Raw genomic sequence first — 20,026 nt, 5'->3', positions numbered from 1 at the left:
GACGTAAATCTAAGGGACCTAGGAATATCACCCTGGAGCTGAAGAAAAGCGAAAGACGCACAGGAAAGAATATAAAGTTTTTTAATATCAAGTAACGGTTTAGTTGCCGAACGATTTACATCCTGGATAAGATTTATAGCTTTATCATAAGTATTCAAAAGCAGTTTGAGAAAAGAAGGGAAAGTAGACATCCATATGACTGAACAATAGGAAACATAAGAATGAATTAAGCTATGAAATAGGACTCTTAGAATTGGCCCTAAAAAGATATGTTTTAGTTTTCTTAGAATACCGTGATCTCTGCATACCTTCATTTTAATCAAACCAATTTGGTGTTTAAAAGATACATTTTCATCTACGAGGATACCTATGAAACAGACATGGCCATCCTTGGTTTACTAATAAAGCCTTTGGATATATGAATTTCAGATAATTGAGGAAAAGCCTGGGATATACGAGAAAAAAACTAAAAAGCTAGTTTTAGAAACATTTAAGGCAAGAGAGTTAGCATCAAACCAAATTGAAACTCTCTCAAAGAGGTCCACTAACTTTGTACTAACCTCATCCTCTGTTCTCCCAGAAGTAATAAGGGTGGTATCATCGGCAAAAGTAACAAGAGAATCCGAGTTATGCAAACTATAGTTGTGGGTAAGGGAGACTGTTGGATGACATAGACGACAGCAATAAAGAGGATTTTTATTTCTAACTGCAAAAATTAGGTCATTTATATAAATTAAAAACAGTGCCGGCCCCAAAACTGACCCTTGAGGGACCCCCTGGTCAACACTTGATGGTGAGCGAAAAAGTGGATCAACAGAAATTATTCTACCAGACAAGAAAGACTTGAACCAAAAAAACACTCTACCTCTTACGCCAAAATGAGAAAGTTTAAATAGAAGAATACTGTAGGTTAAAGAATCAAAGGCTTTACAAACATCCAGAAACAAAGCAGCAGGAATCAAATGGGAATCTATGGCAGAATGAATATAATTCAGTAGAACTGCACAAGCATGCTCAGTCAAATGATTTGCTAGAAGACCAAATTGAAAATTGTGAAAAAAATCTTTAGAAGTAAGAAAATTATTAAGACGAGAAAGCATCGCCTTCTCAAATATCTTGCTAAACACAGACAACAAAGAAATTGGCCGATAGTTGGCTGTATCATTTCGTGTCCCCCCCTTATATAATATGATGACTCGAGCACGCTTGAGACTACCCGGGAAAATACCATGCTGAAAGGAGAGGTTAATAAGTTTTGTTAAGAGATAAATAATGGAAGGAAGTATGAACTTAATTACTTTAGTAGGAATATTATCAGGGCCAGAAGACGAACAATTTTTCAATCCCATAACAATTTTAGCTTTTTCATTCTCCGTCGCTGGTTCCAAAAACTTTGACTTCATACAAGGTGGCCCAAGATAAGACCAGAAATTGGATCCTGAAGGAGAAGAACCAACAGCCGAAGCAGTCGTTTTACCAATATTCGCAAAATATGAAGTAAACACATCTTGAACATTCAGTTCACCTTCGATGATTTTGCCATCGAGATCCAAAAAGAAGGGGTTGATGGAGACTGAAAAGAGGGCCTAAGCACAGAAGTTATAACCTGCCATGTTTTTCGTATATCTTTTCCACAATCTGAGAAACAATTAAAATAATACTGGGGCTTGGCCTTTCGACACACAGAATTATAAATATTCCTATAAATTTTAAATCGCTGAAAGCAAATAGCTTTCATTGAAGGGCTAGCAGACTTAAAGGCCCCCCAGAGATTATTTTTTCTCCTACAACTCCTAAGGAGACCAGGGGTCATCCAAGGATTTATAGGAAAAGCATTCTTAGACTTACGATTAGAAGGTAAAACAGAACAAATATCAAGAACAGCGTCTTTAATAGACTCATAAAAAGTATCAAATAAATTACAAAAATCAGGATCACTCTCTAAACCACCCCAAGAAATTTCTGCCAATCTTGACCTAAGAAGCATCAATTCCACTTCACCAAACCTAAAAGACCTCTTACCAGACTCACTAGTCTTCTCAATAGTCAGTTTATCAAAACAGTATCTAGAGTAAACAGGGAAATGATCGGAAATGTCGCTCACTAAAACATAATTTTGGATCAAGGTAGCCGTACAGAAAATATTGTCAATCAGAGATGACGTACTCTCTGTTATGCGAGATGGGATACATACAGAAGGTAAAGTACCTGTGGCAAGCATGGACGACAGAAAATACAAAGATACAGAAGACTTTATATCTATCAAGTTTATATTAAAATCTCCCATAATAATTAATTCAGTCAACTGTTTTAGGATTGTATCCAGTAGATCATTAAGAGTGTGTAGAAACAGTGGAATAGAGCCACTAGGAGATCGATAAATAATACTAACAATTAAATCCTTACCTTCACATTTAATATCTAAAAAAAGTGACTCAAAGACACCTTCGATATTATTCTAAAAGACTATGGGAGATTATTAGAAATATACAAAGCAAGACCACCCTTCGCCATCTTTTGTCGATTCAGTCGTTCCATTCTATAACCTTGCAAATCCAAAAGCATATAATTTTTAGAACCTAAAAAAGTCTCGCATAAACCAACAACGTCAGGTAGCCCATCAGAAACAATCTGTTTTAGATGGTCAATTGAAGAACAAAGACCCTGGATATTCAACTGCAGCACTGAAAAATATCCATCCCGCTTGACAGCGTCCCTCAGACTAGAAACATATTTACTTATTACTGTGTGGTTCACTGTGGTCAAATCACTATTAACATGTCCAATATAATTATTAATAATGCTTACAACATCTAACGGGTTATTTTCAAGCTCAAAAGTCGTCCAACAACTGGGGGCATTTCTAATTTGCCAGTAAAAAAAAGACAATCGATTTTAGATATGGCATTAAATCATAAAATATGCATGCACAGAAAAAAACATATCTAAGCGCAATCCGCGAATGATCGATTATTTCGCATCATTGATTGACCAGGTGGTTTGGCCAAAATTTGCCCGCGGTCAGTCCATATATTAAATTTACCGAAGCAATCTCTTGCCGCATTTAAAATTTCACGACGCTTTTTTGTTAGCGATTCTGATAAAAATATTCCACTCTTTGCTAGTTTAGTCTTTTCTTTGAAAACAACTCGAGCTAATTCCACATTTTTGAAGCGTATTAGCACTGGAGACACTTTAGATTGATCGTTAGAGTCATTCAAACTATATCGATAAACATTTACAATATTATTAACTTCAAAACCGGGGACCAGCATCTTGTCTTTAATGATAACCGATACTTCTTTCTTTAGATCATTTCCAGGCCTCTGCCTTACTCCATTCATCACTAAGCAATCCAACATCTTTTCTTGTTCAAAATAATCCACTTTCGATTCCAATGACAAAATCCTACTTTCCAAGCATTTAACTATTGCAAAAAGTCCTTTGAGTGATTTTTCTATTTTTAGGAATTTTCGGTTGTGATCAATGTAGATAGCATCATGAATCTTGTTTCCTATAATATCCGGTGCTTGTTTTGCTGTATCAGGGTCTGTTAATTTAGCCTTTACTTGGCGGGAAACATCAGCTGTAAGATTCACTTGTGTCCAATTTAATTCATCCTGGGTAAAAGCTATTTTTTGCAGGATTAGGCTAGGTGCCAGTGAGTCTTCTGCTATAACTCTCGCTGGGTTTAATGATAGACAAGTAGGTGACGACGATTTATAAACGTCCGAAAACGAATCTAAGTCTGTAAATGCTGTACCAACATATTTTTCCGTTATTTTGCGAGCATTAGCGTCATCCAAAAGTAATTTCAAATTAGACTCTAACGCTTGGTGCTCAGAATTGTTGCCGTAGCAAAAAACTGTATATCTCCATAATCCTTTAACACTCCTTTTTAACTGCAAAACAGTTACTGTCCAAGGGGGGTAACTTTTGAAACTGGCGAGAACAATGTCAAAAGGCTTGAATTTCGAAATGAGCGTAGCACTGAAAATAAATAATTACTTATCTTTGAGTGGGCCAATTAATCAAGTAATTTGCAAATAATTTCAAGTAATTGCGAGTAGACCAAGCATTTCAATGAATGATTCAGATGATAATAGTGCTGAATACTGATACAAAGCCACGATCTATGAATAATCCTTAAGCAGTAATCACATGCAAGCCACTTGTGTAATCAGATTTTAGCTTAATAATTTCTTACGCAAAATCAATTGGCTCCGTGCTTAGGTTTATCAGGTCGTATCTAGGTTTATCACAGGTCATGCCTGTGGTCACCATACGGATACCCCTTGCCCCCTATTTTTTCTCTCGACTCGACCAAGTTACAACCGTGATTTCTTTTTCACTAGATAGCGCTTGCTTGGCTCTATCGCGTTTGAATTTATTATCCCTCAAGGCTTTACCCGAGCGGTCGAGCGAGCGGCCTAGTTTAGATAAAACATAAAATGTCGAAAAAGCGGAAAGATAGAGATTTTGAACTCGATGACCTGGACATTTTTGGTAAGGTCAGAGCCTGATTATAATATTACTTTGTACCTAAGAATGCGATCTTTCGAATGAGATATCACTAGTCTAATTCTGAGCCGTAGTTTAGCCCCAAACAAGGTTGCTAACGATCGGTTACCAAATGGTCACGTCAGACATTCATTGCCAAATCACACCTAGGCAGATTTGTACAGCAAACGAGGCAGCAAGTCCTTTTTATGATCGGGAATAGGCACATTTTCTTTCTGTTCCTCCTTTTTACTGGCAACAAGGGTAAAAGAGCTATTTTGGGTGATGCCTCAAGCAAGTGTAGAGGCCAATGGGCTATTTTTTGGCATTATATTATTATTCTTAAGTGATGGACTTACCTTGAATTTCATTTCAGCTGACACAAGCACGAGCTCTGACTCCATGAGAGATCATGGTCCTAACCCCTTGGTATAGAGACAGATCAAGGAAAGAAGTAGAAGAGCTACCAAGAAAATGCCTGCAGAAGAAGCAGCCAGGCTTTTATTCATACCTGATTGTGATTCAGATCTCGATATCTCGTCCGACAACGACGATCCAAACTGGGCACCAGACAATCCAGATCAAGAATTTCAACCTCTACGTTTTCTCAACTGTTATGGCAATGAAGACAGAAGTGATGAAGAGGATATTGACCACACAGACGACATCCCTTTATCAATGCTTCGCAGGTTCGAGTTAGACAATGGCGATGACACGGATCAATTCAATTTGCCTCTCCCGGGATTAAATGACACAGCAGCGTCAAACAGTTCTTCAAGCACATCATCAGCACCAGTGGCCACTTCTTCTGCAATGCAGTCAGCAACAATTATGGCTCCTGCTGAACCCTTTGTCCCTACAATAGCTAAGAAAAATGCTCCTTCCCAAGCAGTGGCTAGTCTAGTAACTCCAACTGATACTCCTTAGGTCACGGCAAAACCAGCAGCAAAAAAGAAGTTAGTAAAGGAGGCAAAGCAATACAAGTGGATAAAAACAGGGCCCAAACCTCGAGATAGTACCTGGAAGGGTTCTATGCCACACTATGAAGATGTACAAACGCCCAATTATCTCTTCCGAATGTTAATCACAGAAGAAATTCTTTCAAACACTGTGGTCCAAACGAACCTGAATGCCATGAGAAAGAAAAATCTTGTTCTGAAACTTTCTCTTGAAGAGCTGCACAGATTTCTTGGAGTTCAAATGCTTATGAGCATTCTCAAGCTTCCGGCTGTGAGACTGTACTGGAAGACTGGAATACGATATTCCTCGGTGGCTGATACCATGAGTACATACAGGTTCATCATCTTGAGATCTTTCTTCTAAATATGCGATGACGCATTAATAATACCAAAATAAGAGGCTGTTTACGATAAACTGTTCAAGATCAGAAGACTGTACGACGCATTCAGGGAGAATCTGACAGACCCTGAAAAACAGACCCTGAAGAGATCCAAAGTATTGATGAACAGATGATCCCGTTCAAAGGAAGAATTGGATTTCGACAGTACTTGAAGGACAAGCCCCACTCGTGGGGTGTAAAGGTTTTCACGAGAGCCGGAATCAGTGGAATGCTGTGTGACATAGAGATATATACAGGAAAAGGATCTGTTGAAATGTCTGAACTTGGCCAAGGTACTGACGTTATCCTTCGGCTTGTAGAAAATCTGCCAAGGTTCATGAACTTCAAGCTGTTCTTTGATAACTTCTGTACTGACATCGATCTCATTCACAAGCTTCGGGTTGAATATGGCATCGAATCATGTGGTACGATACGCAGGCAACAGAATGAGGGGCGGTGTTCTAGATACCGACGCCAACATGAAGAAGAATGGACGAGGGTCAGTGGACTTCCGTTTTGAAAGACATTCAGAAGTATCGGTAGTAAAATGCTATGACAACAAACCAATCCATGTGGCTTCGTCATACTGTGCAGTCACCCCAATTGATAAGTGTCAGAGATGGGATGGCACAACACGGAAATACGTCGAAGTTGATCGCCCCCGAATCGTCCGTGACTACAACAAATCCATGGGGGGCGTAGATCTTGCTGACATGTTCCTGGAGCTTTACAGGACTGAAATTCGCTCGAAGAAATGGTATATGAGGATTGTTTACTGCTTCTTTGACATGGCTGTGAACAACGCCTGGCTGATACACCGCCGACAGTGTAAGCAGACCAATGTTCAGCATATGTCTCTACTGTACTTCAAAATGGACATTGCTCGTGGGTTGGTTCTTACTGGCGTATCTGAAAGTCCTCGAGTTGGAAGACCATCCTTATTAGTGACGAAGCGCAATACGTCTACCTCGCGAGGCGGGATGCCTTCGGAATCAACGAGGTTTGACAAGACCTCGCATTTTCCGGATACGACTGAAAAGGGAAGATGTCGCTATGAGAAGTGCGCTAGGGGTGGAACCAGTCGAATCATGTGTTCGAAGTGCAAAGTTCGACTGTGTTTGAACTTAGATCGCAACTGTTTCACAAATTTTCACCTAAAATAGTATCTGTATATACCTGAAGTGACTATATGGTAACCATTCACAGTTTGGATTTGGAATGAAATAATTTTTTTTTTTAAATAAATATGTTCTAGTTGAACCTCCAGGATCACTCTCTGCTATTTTCAGAATTTTTACGCAACTCCTTCCTGGTTCAGGTCTGAAAGGGTTAACCGAATAAAAGTAAAACTTATATACAATTTTCTTTTTAATTATTCATGTATGGTGAACCAAAATCAAAACCTCCATTAATTCAAAAACGTTCAAAAATTAAATAAAAAAAAGAAGTTTTTTTTAACTGAAAGTAAGGAGAAACATTAAAACTTAAAACGAACAGGAATTATTCCGTATATGAAAGGGGCTGTCCCCTCCTCAACGCCTCGCTCTTTACGCTAAAGTTGGACTCTTTCTCACAACTCTAATTTTTAAAACAATAAAAAACTTTAGCGTAATGAGTGAAGCGTTGAGGAGGGGACAGCCCCTGTCATATACGGAATAATTTCTGTTCGTTTTAAGTTCTAATATTGCTCCTTACTTTCAGTTAAAAAAAACTTGTTTTTTTTTATTTACTCCTTCTAAAAACAAATAAGTAGGTATAAAAAAAAATTAACTTGCCTTCAACGTACTTAACAAAGCATTCAAAACGCATTTCACAAAAGCTGATTCCCAATGAACGCCTTTTTAATTCGTTTTGTAAGGGGTAAAATATATGTAGGCTAATTTGTAGGATTCCTGCACTAATATCCTTTTTCCTTTTCAGCACGAAAATTGGACGGAAATGAACTCGTTCTAACCGGAGTTTCCCGACAGGATGCCGGTGCATATTTATGCATTGCCTCTAATGGCGTTCCCCCCTTAGTCAGTCGAAGAATTGTGATCTCAGTGACATGTAAGCATTGACTTTGCTCCTTTGTTTTATATTTATAATATAGAGTTCTTATAGACAATAATAGGTTTGGTTTACCTGATAATTAGTAAATAATCTAGCACTTTATTTATAGCATTATGAAAGTTCTAATAACTCAGGCCTATTTGTTCAGAGCAAGGTTGAACCGGTAAAATCAAGGTAATATAATTGCAGACTTTTTTTGGGGGGGGAAGCAATGCTAAGTAACAGCTCCTATTTACCCATTTTAATAAGAAGTGCCAAAAATTCCGAAAAATTAAAGATTTTCTTGGCTGGGTGAAGGGCCCCAAGCCCCCCTCCCTAGGTAAATCACTACCTTTGATACCCCATCTACTTACGACCATTATTTTGCAATAAGAGTTCAAAGTGCTGAAACGGCGATGGAAAAAAGACACTGAAAATTCGTTCTCGTCTTTTTTTTTTGCTGCTATTAAGTAACCTTTGCCGAAAAGTTCATCAAAATGAACCTTATGTAAGGAGCGACTCATTCTAACAGTAACCGAAACTCTAAATCTAAAAAGAATTGCTAATGCTGCGTCCATCAAAAACTACGAGCCAGGCGAAATTTACCTGATTTTCAGAACAGGGGGCAGACGCCCCCAAGAGTTCAAGCTGTATTAATATAACCATAAGATCAGATTTAGCATATCAGCCCTACCCTATCTACACAAATATGAAATTTTGCATTTTTTTTTCTCAGAAGAAAGATTACGGTTGCGTCTTTATTTCCTTTTTTTTGTTTTCCCCCAGGAATGATCGCACCGACATAAGGATGCTAGAGGATCAGGATTCTTTCAAATGGAAATTAAAAGTTCTAGTACCCTTTATGGGTCATCTTACAGATTGCGCCATTGGAAAGTGACGTTATTGCCATTTTGTGGCACCAAGCTACAATTCTTCCCTGAAGAGGGTCAAGCTGCCATCGACTGGCAATTCTGAGATTATCGACAGTCGACATTATCGACGTGTCGATAGTTATATCGACATTTACAGCCAATCGGTATCGGCCAAGTGACATTTACCTTAATGTTTGATTTAACTAAGTTGATTTACATGGTTTTCCATATTATTTTGTTCAATGATATATAATTGTGCAGCTGCTTTTATGAATAAGAGGTGGTGGATCATTGTGCAGGGGTGGGGTAGCCCCCACCCCTACACACTGACCCTGCCTAAAAGAGAGTGCTTCATGCCCAAAATGTCTAACTCTTTATTAGTCTTCCCATAAATATAGAAAAGAGAGTTGTTTGTGCCTGGAGGGGGTCTTAGAAGATCAGGAAAGGGTTTATTCTAACTGAGATCAAAAGTCCTCTTGTTCTTTTTGAGTGACCAACTAGTTTCCGCTACAAAAAATTGAGTTTTCTGCCTTTGTATGGCACTAAGCTACAATTTTGCCCCAAAGAAGACCAAGTTGCTATTGAGTGAAAATTCCGAGGCAAACAATCGATTCAAAAATATCAACTATAAATTCAGCTTCCCAGTTTCGAAAGAAGTAATGCTGCACATTCGTCTTATATGGAAGAGTTTTATGGCAATCAGGAAATGGCAACACTATTTAATATTGAACATTCTTTTTTTAAGTTTTTTTTTTTTTTCAAACAGTTCTTGGTAACAACAACTTGGTGGCACGGCTGAATAGTAACAGAAACTCTGAGAAACAGAATTTTGATATCAATAAACAAAGCAAAAGAATTGGCTTATTCCAAATATATGCAATTCCTGATTCCAATATACCTGATTCCAAATATATATATTTGTGAAATATTTTTATGAAAGTATTTTTATGAAAATATATTATATATATTTTCCAAATATATATATCTTATTCCAAATATATGCGATTCCTGATTCCAATATACCTGATTCCAAATATATGTATTTGTGAAAGTATTTTTATGAAAATGTATTATATATATTTTCCAAATATATTTTCCAAATATATACCTTATTCCAAATATATGCGATTCCTGATTCCAATATACCTGATTCCAAATATATATATTTGTGAAATATTTTTATGAAAGTATTTTTATGAAAATATATTATATATATTTTCCAAATATATATACCTGATTCCAAATATATGTGATTCATGAATTTTAGTGCTACCCATCAAAATCTAAGAGCCTGAAAAAAGTTGCCTGATTTTTGAAAAAAGAGGGGACAACCCTAAAAGTCAAGAAAGCTTAATTAAAACCACATTCTCAGATTCAGCGTATCAGAAAACCGTATTTTAGTGGATTTAAGCTCCCATCGACAAAAACGTGGAATTTTGTATTGTTTGCCAGCAAAAAAAGATCACGGATGAGTATTTGTTTGTTTTGGTTTTTGTTTTTTCCCACGGGTGATCATATAGAAACAATCTAATTCGAACCAAAATTAAAAGCTCTAGTTCCCTTTCTAATTGACCAAATAGATAGGAGTGCATTTAGCCCATCTTTCACGCCCCCAAAAACCCCCAAAGTCGTCGGATCAATATTTGATATAGCTAATGTGCTCAGCATAGTTTAAAGGTCCATTAACTATACCTTTGGGGATAACATGACCTTCGACAGCCCTGGGGAAAGTTCTGGAAGTTATGAAATTTACCCATTGTTTACATATAGTATTTGTTATTGGGAAGTATACAGACGTTTCTGGGGGGGGGGGGAGTTGGTGAATTTTCGGTTGGGGAGCTTTTCCTCCTCGGTGAGAATTTCTGTGGGGAGGAAAGTTTCCAAGTAGTGGACGTTCCAGGAGATATTTTACATTAGGTGAATTTGCCAGAATTCCTTAACGAACTTTCCTCTTACTTTCTCTTTGCCGACGGAATTTTACGTGTGGAGATGTTAAAGGGGAATTTTCTGGGGAAAACTTTCACCGAGTTGGAATTTTTTTACGGGGGTATTCTCTACAGAAGAAATTCTCCATGGGGTAGTTTTCTGCAGGATAAATCCTCCAGGGGGAATAATCTGCGGGAGCAACTTACTAAAGGGGAGGGGAATTCGTGGGGGAAATTTTCCACGGAGGGGATTCCCGGTAGGATTTGAAAAACAATACAAAATTAGAGTCTTTTCAAGTGAAAGTGTGATAAGCAAAACTTTTCAGCCGGAAACGTCTGCAAAAAAATTTTCTGGGAGAATTTTCAGCGAGAATGGAATTGTCTGTGGCGAAATGTCATGATGGTAGGGGTAGTTTACATCAGAGGAATTTTCCATAGAGGGGGGGATTTCCCGGCATTGTTTAAAAATAATAAGAAATTCAATAAAAAATCAATTTTTTCTACTAGGAGTAACGGTTTTTTCAACTTGGAGAAAGTAAGGAGTAACATCAAATTAAAAACGAACAGAAATTTTTACGTATACGAGGGGGGTTTCCCCCTCTTCAATGCTTAGCTCTTTACGCTGAAGTTAGACTTTGCGTCCTGATTCTTTAAGAATGAATTCTGAAGCATAAGAGTCGTTTTATTTGAACAATAAGAAGGATTTTTTAATATTAAAAAACTTTAGCGTGAAGAGTGAGCTATTGAGTGGGGGGGGCAACGCCTCTCATATTCGTAAGAAGGTTTTGTTTGTTTTAAATTTTAATGTTGCTCCTTACTTTCAGTTAAAAACAAACTTTTTTTTATTTAATAGTGAGAAAAAAGGTATATAAGCTATTAAGCTATTTATAGGATAAAGATTAGATAGGAAGGGAAGAAAAACATTGTTTGATTCTGTATCTAATGCTCTTTTCAAATATCATAAGTCCCCCAGATATCCTCCCAATAGGGGAGAGGGGAAAATAAGACATAAAATGAAATATAAAAAAAGAAATTTAAAGAAGAAAATGTAAATAGGCTACCCTTTTACAAGAAAGCAAATTAAACTCAGAAACTCCTGCCCTCCCCCGGTAAGAAAAACTTTTTAAAACTTATATGCCTATAAAACTGAGCTTAAAACTGAATTACATTTCTTTTAAGATATTTTGTTCCTTGTTAAAACTTATAAATAATGAAATTTATATTTAAAATAAATGTATTAAAATTTACTTTTTCTTTTTCACTAAAAAAGAAAAAGTTAGTTTTATTCCATCAGCTACCTAATATTTAACCGGCTACGACTGTCCAACTTCTTTTAGCTCCCTATCTTTATTGTTCCTGTTCAGAAATCTACAAGTTTTTCCTCTAGAGGTTGTCTTCTTAATGGAGCGTATAAAAGGTAAGGGAAAAGGGTGTTGACTGCAAATGTTTGACAAAATATACGAATTAGCCTGGTCAGAAACAAGTAATGCAGTAACAGGGACTTCAGATGGAAAGCAAAGCCAAGTAATATGTCTAGTAGCAGCCACTTAAGGGTCCCTTGGTATTTGAATTTGGGAGCAAAATCTTGATGGTGTCAGGCCTAAATGACCCAAGTTCTGAAAGAAAAATTCTTAGCCAGTGCTCTATCGGGCTCTGATTTATTTTTTATAAATCAGATTAAAAAACTTTATGGATGACATAAGAGTTTATAAAATGGCAATAACGCCTTCCCAGACCTTGCAGATTGATCAAACTCTTCTTTGGAATTGTAAACATTAACTACATCTAAAATAAAAAATTCAATACTAACAACCTTTAAATATTTTCATTGAATTTTAACGTTAAATTAACTCTTTATCTTATTTAAATATTTGAAAAAAAACATCTTTACGTCGAAAAACAATTGAAAGGAAAAGAAAAATATGTTTCCTGTTACCTAGAGAAATAGAAAGATTAACAATGAATAAGCAACACGGTCACGACGTATTTCATAATTATTAATTTAAAACCTTTTTCCACAAAAGAAGTTTTTCAAAGAAAAGTAAAGAGTTCCATTAAGCCGAGACAGAGCAAACATAAAGTCAAATAATCTTCCAAGTGTAAAACTACCACAAATAGCTATCAATAAATAAATGAAAAACAAAATGAACAGAAAGTAGAATAAATAGCCGAGTCAAACTCAATAGGAGCAAAAATTATCATGAGTAAAGCTGATCCCTATGCCTTCTCAAGATTAAATAATAAAAAAATAATTTTTTTTTAACTGAAAGTAAGGAGCGACAATAAAACCTAAGACGAACAGAAATTATTCCGTGTATGAAAGGGGGTGTCCCATCCTCAACGCCTCACTCTTACACTAAAGTTTTTTTTTTGTTTTAAAAAATAAAGTTGTGAGACAGAGTCAAACTTTAGCGTAAAGAGCGAGGCGTTGAGGAGGGGACAGCCCCTTTCATATACGGAATAATTTCTGTTCGTTTTAAGTTTTAATGTCGCTCCTTGCTTTCGGTTAAAAAAACTTGTTTTCTTATTTAATTTCTGAACTTTTTTGAATTAATATTTTGGCTCACCGTACATGAATAATTAAAACGAAATTTGCATGTTAATTTTACTTTTTTTTTGGCTAAATGGCTTTCTCGAAATTTTGATCTGACGTAACTTACGTAACGAACTTCTATATTCGTATATTTTTTTTTACTTATATTAGGGGGTTCATCCCCTACTCAATACCTCGCCCTTTACGCTATTGTTCAAATTAAGTTCCAATTCTTTAAGAATGGCCCTTTAATCACAAAGGCCGTTAATTAGAATAAATATCTCTGATGAAAGTACAAAAAAAACTTTAGCGTAAAGAGCGAGGTAATGACTATTGAGTGAACCCAATCATATACGTAATAATTTCTGTTCGTTTTAAGTTTTGATGTTGCTCCTTACATTCAGTTGACACAATTGTTGTTTTTTTATTTGATATCTGATCGTTTTTTTTTCTAAATAATGCTGGGAAATCTGGCGCCCCCTTTATAGTAATGTCCCTTCCCCCATGAAAACTTCTTTCATGAAAAGATCGTTCCACGTATCCCCCGACACCCTCCCCCAAATACCAGAAAAATCCCCCTGAAATTTCTGTATACTTCCCATTATCCAATACTACGTCTAAACATTGGGCAAAGTTCATAACTTGCAAACCCTCCCCCGAGGACTGTGGAGGATTACGTCATCCTCAAAGACATAGTTACTGTATTTTCTGACCATACTGAACAAAATGGCTATCTAAAAATTTTGATTGGGTGACTTTGGGAAAGAAATGAGCGCTGGAGGGAGCCTAGTTGCCCTCCATTTTTGTTAGTCACTTAAAAAGAGCACTAATTTCCGTTCGAATGAGCGCTCCCGCGATATTCTAGGACCACTGGGTCAATATGACCGCCCCTGGAAAAAAATAAATAAATAAATTAAAAATAATAATAAACACGCATCCGTGATCTTTCTTCTAGTAAAAAATACAAAATTCCACATTTTTGCAAATACGAGCTTGAAGCCTCTACTGTTCGGTTCTCTGAATCTGATGGTATGATTTTCATTAAGGTTCTATGACTTTTAGGGGGTGTTTCTCCCTTTTTTCTTTTTTTTTAATTAGAATAGATAGCTCTTTTAAAATAATCAAAAAAAAAACTTTAGCGTAAAGAGCGAGGTATTGACCAGGGGGTGAACCCCCTCATATACGCAATAATTTATGTTCGTTTTGAGATTTTATGTTGCTTCTTACTTTCAGTTGAAAAAACCTGTTTTTTTAATTTAATTTCTGATCGTTTTTTAAATAATGCCGGGAAATCCGGCGCCCCCTTTATAGAAATGTCCCTTCCCCCAAGGAAACTTCCTCCATGGAAAGATACACCCACGTAACCCCCTACTCCCAACACCCAACCCCCCCCCCCCCAGAAAAAATCCTTCCTGAAAACGTCTGTATAATTCCCAATAACTAATACTGTATGTAAACTATGGGCAAAGTTCATAATTTGCAGCCCTTCCCCCGGGAACTGTGGGGGATTAAGTCATCCTTGAGGACATATTTATAAGATTTTTGACTATGCTGAACAAAATGGCTACTGATTGCAGATTTAATTTCTGATCTTTTTTTAAATAATGCTGGGAAATCCGGCGCCCCCTTTATAGAAATGTCCCTTCCCGCAAGAAAACTTCCTCCATGGAAAGATATACCCACGTAACCCCCTGCTCCCCCCCCCACCCCCCCCCACCAGAAAAAATCCTTCCTGAAAACGTCTGTATAATTTCCAATAACCAATACTGTATGTAAACTATGGGTAAAGTTCATAATTTGCAGCCCGTCCCCCGGGAACTGTGGGGGATTAAGTCATCCTTGAGGACATGTTTATAAGATTTTTGACTATTCTGAACAAAATGGCCACTGATTGCAGTCGTTTACCCAATTAGGTTTACTGTTTTCTCTGACATATAACTTTCCTCAGCTCTGTAGGAGCATAGGCGATAGCTTCAGCGGCCACCTTTTCAGTGGTGTCCCGGACCTTTTTCCATAGGATGGTAGGATCTTCATCACAGACTGTCGAGCTTGCGACCTGACTCTTTAACTTCACGCAAAATTCTTCTTTCACTGATTGGATTTTAATTTTCTTCAAGCCTAACTTCCTTTATGAGGGTTTTATCTTCCTCACACTCAACTTCAGTAGTATCTTTGTGCCTACAAGCGTATAATCACTTCCAGATTTTAATCCCGTCTACGCTGCTCTGTAAGCTCAAAAATTGATGACTGGGGAGCGCCAACGCTGACGCATGGTCAACTTGAGCAGCTGTAGGGTATCATTCCAGTGCCAAGCTATACTTTGGGAGGGTTTGTGTTGGAAGACTGTGTTCGTAATGGTAAGTTTATTGGATCTCACGAAACGGAGTAGTCTATCTCCATTGGAATACCACTTGATGTAAGTGAAGGGACCAACAATTTTGCTAAGATTGTGTCTTTTGGGCCAACACGGAAGTTTCAATCATCCACTAAAATCAGGGAATCTCATTTTGGCCATTTCTGTATCTTAGTCTCGAAATCAGTGTAGAAGGATCACTTATCATACTCTTTGATCTGTAAACAGCAGTGATATGGATATCGAATAGTATTGCTTTCAGTCTTTGTTTGGCTATTCGGGTGTTCACCGGATCCCATGCAAGAAGACCTTTTGCGCACGGTGGCCAATCATAAAGCCGACTCTTGGTCACCGGATCCAATCATGCCCACCAGAGCTGAATATCATAATGAGTTTTCGGAGTCACGAATTGTTATGGTTTTTTCAGGCATTCCGTTAAATGCTGTCTCTGACAGACAAAGAATGCCTGTTTGGTATAACGATTCATTTCCATAGCCGTGAAAAGCCTTGTTGATTTTTTGCGTCACTGATCTCACATTCTAGCTTAAAACTTGAATTTGATATTTCTGTAGATATTTTTCACATAGAATAGCTCACTCACTTGTCAATCTTGCCGCTATTCCAAGGAGTTGGATAGCTTCGCTTAAAATCAGGGGTGCCAAAGCTTGAAATTAGGCTCGCCACAGCAGGTCCTTCTAGGTCCCTCAAGGGATTTTCAAGTGAAAAAAAAATCTACGAAAATTAAGTCATTAACATAAATTATAAACAGTGGTGACCCTGGAAGTGATCCAGGAAGGACATCATAGTAACATTTGAGAGTGAATGCAAAGGTGAATCAACAAAGATTATGGAACTGACATGCAAGATTCATACCAAAGAAAGGCACTACATTTAACCAAAATGAAAAAGTTTAGAGAGAAGAATAATGTGGGTTAACGAATAGAATGCTTTACAAACATGCAAGAATAAAGAAGCAGGAATCAAAGGCGAGTATAGCACAGAATTAAGAAAGTTTAACAGAAATACGCAACCATAGGAAGTTGAATAATCTGATGGAAATTATATCGAAAACCTTTATAAGTTTATAAATCTTCATAAGGTTTTAAGACAAAAAGCATCGTTGTTTGAAAAATCTTCTAAACACAGAGAGATATTGGACGATAATTAGCTTGATCATTCCACGGTCCATTCTTCTATGATAACTTGCGCATACTTCGGGAAAAGGTTATGGGAGAAACAATGAGAGGGGGCATGAATTTGATCACTTTAGTAGAAAATCGATCAAAACTAGATTGAAACTGCATTTCTTACATTGTCACAACAACTAATAGAAATATACTGTAGCCTAATTTTCATAAGTCTGAGAAAGACTACATAACTAGCCAAAGAGCCTGTCAGCACAAAAAAAAAAAAATCAAAACAAATATTGTTTTTTGACGACCAAGGAATATATTTTGCTCCTTCTCCTAGAACAAACTTTACATTCTTTCCCCCTTCTCCCAAAAAATCCTGTTTCTGAAAATTTTTAGCTCACTCCCCCAGCCGTGAGACAAAACGGTGTAGACTTAAGGCAAATTCGAAACGATATTTTACTATTACCGGTATTTAGCTGGCGCTAACACATGCAATCAGGTTTTTGTTGAGTTCTTTGATTGGATGAGAAATTTCATGGAAAATTGCGTATCGCTCATGTTGAGGCTAATGAAACCTCATTTTAAATGGGCCTTTACCAAAACTACCCATAATAGTCATAACCAGTTATGAACAGGATACGAATTGGCAACAGCCCTGCTTAATTTTCATTTCATTGACAACTGTGATTCTAACGTGGCTCAGGCGTCAAGACCAACCGAACTAAATAATGGCAGCTTATATTTGTAATCTTTAACATGTACCATCATATAATTTTGTCCTACCTTATTATAGTTTTGATACATTAAAATATATTTCAAAAAGTTATAGCAAAAAAGACTTTAAATGGCTTTTCCTTTGGATTTTACTTGTTAATATGTTTACAGTTCCACCGAGCGTTTCTGCCTCCAATCAGTTGATTGCATCTCCCCTAAAAACTTTTGTGAAGCTGGATTGCTCTGCTCAGTCATTTCCTAAGGCTACAGTATCATGGTATCATCAAAAAGGTATGTACTTTAATGTTTTTTTTAAGTTTTCAACTGGTTTGAGTTTTGTATTTCTCGATGTTAAGCCCCCGTGTTTATGAAAATAAAAAAAGTATTTGAGACAAAACTTATTTTGAATAAAAAAGAAATATAACTAAACCGTAAAATAGATGAAAATTCAAAATAAAGTTTAAGACAAAGAACAAATTTATACAATATAATTAAAGACTCATAGTCTGGAATACCGCCATAGTTTTTTAAAGTGGCCCAAAATAGGAAAAAAAGTGCTCATTTTGTCTTCCTGTTTAAATGTAAGTTTGTTTGATTAGGAATTAAGATTCTAATGTCAGCTGATTATGTCTTGATTCAGTTGATTGCAGTCAAAAGTTAGTCCAGCCTGTTGCGTGTCTATATACTAAAAAAATTTGCAAGATTGCTCCACTCAGTCGTTTGCTAAAGAAAAAATATCATGGTATAAAATATATCATAGTTACCTTTTTTAATCTTAAAATGCCCTTTAAAATTTTTCAGCTTTTTAAAATTTTGCAGTTTTTATATGCTTAGCCCTTATGCAAATTAATGGGAAATTAAGGACTAGCTGGACTTTAAAATTTAGTGTAGAGTAAAAATAATAAACATAATCCTCCAAGATACATGGTTTTCATGAGTCAAAGATACTTTCCAGCAATATATTAATCACAGATTCTTTAAGATGGACACGTCTCAAAGAGATACACTTCAGTGATTTTTAGAGAAATATGTATATACGAGGTCTTTAATTTCCTTGAAGTTAATTGGAAATAAAAAACTAGTTGAAAATAAAGAATTATTTTGAAATAAAAAAGACCTGTGAATTAGTTGGGAATAAAATTTATAGGTGATAAATTTAGGTCAATGGTGCTGCCATATCTCCTCTGATCCGTGGATTTCTACGTATTTCTGATACTGGATTTCTACGAATTTCTGTTACTGGATTTCTATCTGAAAATATTGGCGCTAGGATCAAGAATGGGAGACAAAAATAAGGATTGTTATAGAAGATATTATGTCCAAATACTTACCCGTCTCCCCATAATAGGTCCTAATTGTTCAAGTTGCCGTATTTTATATAATTCATCTTTGCTAATAATTTTCGACAAAACTACATCCCCAAACCTTGCATATATAAAGTATGATGAAATAAATCAGAGTTCCAAATAGGGACAGGGCCTTTTATTAGACAGTGAAACAAAAATCCAAATAATGGCTCCAAATATTTTGATGACACAGTCGGTCATCATCATCAGTAGAGTTACTAACTGATAATGATGACCGACTCAGTTGTTAAAATCCCTTGCTCCCCCCCCCCCAAAAAAAATGGTACTGTGCTAAAATCCAGGACACGTGCGAGAACACATGGCTAGTAACGACCCTGCCAACACCATCTAACATTTGGTACTGAAATCAGATACTTTATACTATACTAATTTTGCCATTTACACATTTGTCTTTATTATTGCACTAAAAATATGCCAAGAAACGCCAAACGCTAGATGGCCTTGAGGATTTTTAGGTTAACACGAGCGCCAGTTTCCATCCTTATAAGTTACACACACTCTTTGGAAGCAACATCAACAAAATATGTGGTCAGATCAGAATGTGTCTCACCGAACTACACGCAAATGGATCTTATAAACAAAAATAAACCATTCCAAGCGCGCGTAAAGTTTAATTGCGAGCAATTTATATGCAGAAGTTTAGTGTATATACTAGTAGCCCACCCGAGCGAGTAGTCTACATCCTAGAAGTTGCAAAAGATCTTAACGATTGGTTTCATAATGCTTTCTGGTTTCGTTTGGTTCTGGTTTTGTAACCTTATATGATACTTTCAATTAACATGAAACATTTTGCTTTAACTATTGGAAACTTCGATGCTTCGGGATGTAAACTCTGTCATTGAAGTATTTGTTGATTCTATATTTTCACTGAAAGCATGAGAATTCAACCACACGTATTGGTTTCGAAAGACAACTATTTAACCCCTTCACGCTCCACCTACCACCTATAAACTTGGTCTCTAGTAGATCTGTTACGAAACTGAGAAGTGCAGTTTTTCCTCAAATATTCTATACTCTAATTCTGATGTCTAGTCCTCCGATTCTTCGCACCACTCTTGAAATTCCTACCCAACGTGGCTTAATACGGCCATCTGTCCCATCTATTGCAATGAATAGTATGGCGAAAAACTTTATTATATTTTATCCCTCGTGGTATTTACCCTTTTATGATTTAGGTGGTAGAGCTACACTCCATTTCTAGATTTTAGCCTTACATATTACAAAATTTCTTATGTCCTTCAATATTTCCTCACTAAATA

At 36.6% G+C, this 20,026-nt stretch overlaps 1 protein-coding gene across 3 annotated transcripts in view; it reads left to right on the top strand.

Moving 5' to 3' along the window:
- Window positions 1-20,026, top strand: part of LOC148951637 (protein amalgam-like) — a 167,369-nt gene that overhangs the window by 121,026 nt on the left and 26,317 nt on the right. For all 3 annotated transcript variants that reach the window (XM_089090399.1, XM_089090401.1, XM_089090398.1), the window contains exons 6-7: window positions 7,760-7,888; window positions 17,572-17,691. In XM_089090399.1, the coding sequence (XP_088946525.1) occupies window positions 7,760-7,888; window positions 17,572-17,691 (249 nt within the window). The remainder of the gene's footprint in view (window positions 1-7,759; window positions 7,889-17,571; window positions 17,692-20,026) is intronic.

The sequence above is a fragment of the Artemia sp. Qi Xiang Cuo genome, chromosome 6, assembly GCF_049724085.1.
Source record: "Artemia sp. Qi Xiang Cuo chromosome 6, ASM4972408v1, whole genome shotgun sequence".
In the NCBI taxonomy this organism is placed as follows: domain Eukaryota; kingdom Metazoa; phylum Arthropoda; class Branchiopoda; order Anostraca; family Artemiidae; genus Artemia; species Artemia sp. Qi Xiang Cuo.
The sequence above is the reverse complement of the archived record's forward strand: the minus strand, read 5'-3'. Positions and strand labels throughout refer to the sequence as shown.